At 49.8% G+C, this 4,899-nt stretch overlaps 1 protein-coding gene across 14 annotated transcripts in view; it reads right to left on the minus strand.

Annotated features, from left to right (window-relative positions):
* Positions 1–3,165, minus strand: part of Dock7 (dedicator of cytokinesis 7) — a 185,261-nt gene extending 182,096 nt beyond the window's left edge. For 12 of the 14 annotated variants that reach the window (XR_003377407.1, XM_005353450.3, XM_026782264.1 and 9 more), the window contains exon 1: positions 2,723–2,827. Coding sequence is in view for 13 of the 14 variants with exons in the window: in XM_005353450.3 (XP_005353507.1) it covers positions 2,723–2,760 (38 nt within the window). In the remaining variant the exon portion in view is untranslated. Of the gene's footprint in view, positions 1–2,722 lie in introns of all 14 variants that reach the window. The other 2 variants (XM_026782265.1, XM_013348513.2) reach the window with 2 other exon arrangements.
* Between the last annotated feature and the right edge of the window lie 1,734 nt (positions 3,166–4,899).

A 4,899-nucleotide genomic window follows, 5' to 3' on the forward strand; every position in this document is an offset into this window, starting at 1 on the left:
TGGCCCCCAAAACAATATTCTTTACTATGTTGTTGTGCCTCTGTAGGTTATATGGATAAGAATCTAGTAAAAATGGGCACAAATGTCCATCCACTTGTTAAATATCAAGTCACTGGATAAAATGGTCCAAATGAAATCCTATACCATTAATCTACAAATAGTTAATCTTCATAAATGCATAGGCCATGTCCTCAGAAAGGAAAAAGATCAGAGAAGAGGCAAATTCTTGACATGGACAAAATGCATTGTGCTTGGAAAGACTGACCTGAGGTAAGCAGTCCAGTCAGGAATTCAGGAATAAAGATCCCAGCCTCCAAAAATCAACAACACCCCATTAAAAGGGATGAAAAAAGATCTCAGTGAGAAAAGCTGATCAGCACCGGTCTTCATAAAGATTTCTGAACCATCATGAGCCTGTTTTTCCTAACGTATCACACGGCAGTAGGTTTTTACAGAGCAATGAATTTCATATATGCATACATTATGGAAAAGATTGTCACTTTAAAGAAAAGGTCCTAAGCCTCATTTCATAAAAACTGCAAAAATGAAATAGCTCTATTTACTAAGCAATTACTGCACACAAGGCTTCATTCTAAGCATCTGAGAGATACTGGTTTCTTTAACCTCATAGCAGCCCTCCGAGAAAAGTCCTAGAACTATAACCATTTGCAGGGCCAGTGGGAATGGAGTCAAGAAACTGCTCAAGTCTATGCAATGAGTGGCAGAGCCAGGCTGCCAACCCCAATCTATGTCCACACATTGTCCTGTTTCCACTGGCAGGAACTCAAAGGCACAGCTCTCAATCCTTCCCAAGGATTACTTATGAAACTCGGTAACATGGAGGACAGTTCACTCCTAACAGCTAACTACTAATTACATTCAGCACTCTGTCCCTGGTTTGCTGTCCAATCTACTTGCAGATGATTCTGGACTCTAGATCCCCAGTCTCTCCTGTGTCTCAAACCAGCACCAAAAATCTAATGGATGTTTCCATTTAAATGACTTACAAGCCCTCAAAGCCAAGATGCCCAAACCCGCATCATTTCCATCCAGTAGACCCTCCCACTCTTAAACCACATCCCCGACACCTCGCATGGGCCTCAGTGACCCCTTCCATTCTCCAGCGGGCTGCCCAGTTAGAGAGCTGCATGTCCCCCTCTTCCTCAACTTCCATGTCCAATTCATCCCTCATCATTGCCATGACTACCCAAGAGTCCCTCTTGGGAGGGCACATGCCCTTCATTCCCGTCTTGATTTTATACCTTTCGAGACTATCCTTACTTGTATTTGAGGCTGTTTTCCACAATGGAGTCTATTTTCTTTCTTGAGGCTAGTCCAGTTCCACCTGCTAACTCCATTCACAGACAAGAGGCATTGCCTTTAGGTCATCCCTTACCCTCAAAGGTGTGCTTGCTGTGTAAGACACAAACTCTAGCTCTATTTAAAAGAAATGTACAAGATGTGTCCATTAATGGTATTGCCTTAAGGCCCAAGAGCAATTGGGATCGGAAATAATAATATATAATAAATAATTTTTCATTCCCAACCCCGATCACAAGTGTCTGGTGGCAGTATGGGTTAACTATGTAAACCGTGTTAACTATGCACTTTATACAAGACTGACCATTTATCATTCATGGTACTCTTATAAGCTAAGCACCACTATTTACCAACTTTCAGATGGGACAACTTTCAGCAAGGTCCCGATTTAGAAAACAACACTCAGTATTTGACTTCACCTTGGTCTTCCAGCAGCACCCACGTTCCTACGAACTTATTTCACCTCTTAAGAAAAAAAATGAAAACTATGTCTTAAAACTCAAAATTAAAAGGAGACATTTTACATCTGATCTTGGCCAAAGGCAAGATGCAAAATGAGATGTTAGTTTTAAATGGAAAAAAAAATCCCAAAACCCTTAATACTGTGGAGGTTCAGAAGCTAAAAATGCCTTTATCTGACATATCCAAAAATTTTCAGGAAATGTCAACAGCTAAAAAGATTCAGAACCACAGAAATAAAATACAACTGCCAAAAGAATTCACTTGAATGCTGTCTTTCTTTAAATATAAGTCACTAAAAAAAGGTTTTACTGAAACAAGCAAACAAAAAAAAACCTGCCTAGCGCCTTATCCTATAAGAGCATACCATAGTTAAATGCTACAAATATTCTTTAATTTTTATCTGGACCCGGAGGTAAACTACTGGGAAACCGTATCCTCGGTGGGTGGCTTACTCCTAGGACTTGAACGCTAGGGCCCTGCATAAAGCACAGTGCGGGTCGGGTCATCCATCTTTCCCTGAGGAGAGAGAAAGGACCCCCACCCAGCCCACGGGGGGAAGCAGGGTGTCCCCGTGTCCCGCAGCCCACAACTTTGCACTTGCGGCCTTAGTGTGCGTGTGCAAGCGAGGGTGCAGAGCGGGCGGTGCGGACGGGGCACCCGGGGTGCTGTCAGCGGTGGCGGCGGGTGCGGGCGTGAGCGCCGTGGCCTCCTCGCCAGTTCCTTTTGTTGGGGCGCCGGGAGCCGGGGCGTGGGCGTGGAGCGCCGGAGCGGACTCCACTGCGGACACAAAGAACCGCCGAGCTGGCTGCCGCACGCCCTGCGGGCCTGGCGAGGCGCGGGCTGCAGGCCCCGGACCGCGCCTGGCCAGGCCCGGGGGCCGCGCCACACCCACCCTCCCACCCCCACCCCCCGAGACCCGGCCCGGTTCCCCGCCGCGTACCTGCTGATCTTCTGCGCGAAGGCGCGGCGCTCCGCCATGGCTGCGACGGCGCGGGGCTGAGCGCGGGGCTGGGCGGCCTCCTTCCTCGCGCTCCCGCTCTGCCTCCCTCCCTCTCTCCCTCCCTCCCGCGCGCTCGCCCGTCGGCTCTCCGGACCCCACCGCGAGGCTGGGCCGGCCGCGGGAGCCCGGAACGAGGGTACCGTAAAGCGCCGAGGAGGCGCGCACGAGGAACCGCTCTCCGCCCCCGCCCTCTCCCCCGCCTCCGCCCCGCGCGCCAATCCCGGCTGGAGGTCGGGTTGGAAGGCGGCTGTGGCTGCCCAGAGCCGACGGGACGCGGGGCGTGGAAGCCGCTGCGGAGCCCTTGCTGTCCTGCCGCCGAACACTCGCGACAAGGAAGACCCAGGATGGGGCCGCGGCCGCCGAAAGTGCGCGGAGCTGGGCTTTTCCCCTCAAAGGGGAGGTTAGGAAGTGGAGAAGGCCTCGCGGCCCGGCCGAGAATGGCTGAGCTCGGTTCCGGCGCTCCCCACTTCTGGCAGTTTAAGGCACCTTTCTTGCCCGCCTCGACCTCGTGAGTGGGGTCTGGCCGGAGAAACAATGGCTCTTCTTTGTAGTAAGAACTCTCCCGCAGAGATGGTGTGGTAATCGCTGATTTGTGGTGCACAGCCAGGAATACAGGCATGGTTTTTCTTAATCTCCACTCCAGCTCTTTGAAGTAGATTACATCCATTTTAGAGAAAAAGAAATTGCCTCAGAGACTGTGATTAGCCTTTGGGACACACGTGGCAAACTCTTCGCCTGAATGTAAGACCCAGAGCCCAGGCCTTAGAAGTCTCTGTGAGTCCATCACAGAAACTGGCGTCTGGTTTCATGTTTGTCCACACATTCATATCCTTCAGATGAGCTGTGTTTCCCACTCTTTTGGTGTTCTAAAAAGAATCTCTGTCACTGAAACTGACCTCGTCCATTCTATCCTAATGCATAGATTACTGAAATTGTGGTGAAACCAAGAAAAGTCCTCTGGCTTCAGTTTTCCTCCTAAATGTTGGAAGAATTTAGTAAGCCTTATTTGCAGTTACTGTATGTTCCCTATGTCTTAGTGGAGCATGTTCCGTCCCGTTTCCCCCTCTTTCACCATAGGGAAAACCTGCATCTTGAAGCCTGGTCCCTTGTCCGGTCACACAGAACCGAACACACCCCCCCCCCCATTGCTGTCGGTCCCTAACTTCCTGTCTGTGCTCTAACCTGGGTTTGTGAAGCAGTGCCCACTCCAGTAACACGATGCTTTGCAAACCACTGGTGTACTGGGAGGCTGGCCTATTCGGAGCAAGTATGTATTTAACGTCTACTTAAATACAGGTGTTCTCGAATAAACACTAACGGGAGCCAGACACAGTTCAGCTTTCGGAATGTTTGAGTCCACGGAGAAAGATGGCACAGCGGCTCAAAGAATTCCAACATGGCGATTAACGCTGTGTCGCTGTGTCTGACCTTTCCGTTGACAGGAACCCAGTTGCGTTCTACTTCCTGCCCGGGTGACTTTGGGCCAACTATGTAAAGACGGGGAATAATTTTACCTACTTGAAACCATGTTGTGAAGATGCGGCGAATTGACCGTCTTAGAGTGGCATCTGGGATGTGCTGGGCACTGAGGCTAGCTGCTAAGCTTTCCTCACAGGTGGTCCCGTTATCCATCTTCTGCTTGACTTTGTCCTGGGTGCTTCATAGCCCCTGGATGGCCTGTCTGCTCTCGTGCTCCGGGCAGATGTTGTAGGCCTTTATCTCGGCTTGACAAACATCTTTTCAGCTCTCTCTTAGAGACCGAGCACATTTTTGCTTTGAATAGTTCTTTGTATACATGACTCACTGGTTGCCAAAGAGTCTAAAAGGCCATTGCATGCACTGTGAAGCTGACTGGAAACAGTTGAGTGGGAATGGGATAAGCGGAGCCAAAATGTACGCTGGAGAAACGGAGTCTCTGAGGACCACGCCACACAGGAACTTCAACCCTGACCTCAGGAAGACCTGTCAGTCACTGAAGGAGAGTGTGGGCCGGTACCCATAGGCTTCAGAGTCCAATCTAAAGATAAGATACCTGGAGCTCAGCAGTGGAAATAAAAATCGAATTGCTTTGGATGCCTGTGTTCGTGCTTCCCACCACCCTTTACAGGAATGCACGC

Source organism: Microtus ochrogaster, chromosome 10 (assembly GCF_000317375.1).
Source record: "Microtus ochrogaster isolate Prairie Vole_2 chromosome 10, MicOch1.0, whole genome shotgun sequence".
Taxonomy (NCBI): domain Eukaryota; kingdom Metazoa; phylum Chordata; class Mammalia; order Rodentia; family Cricetidae; genus Microtus; species Microtus ochrogaster.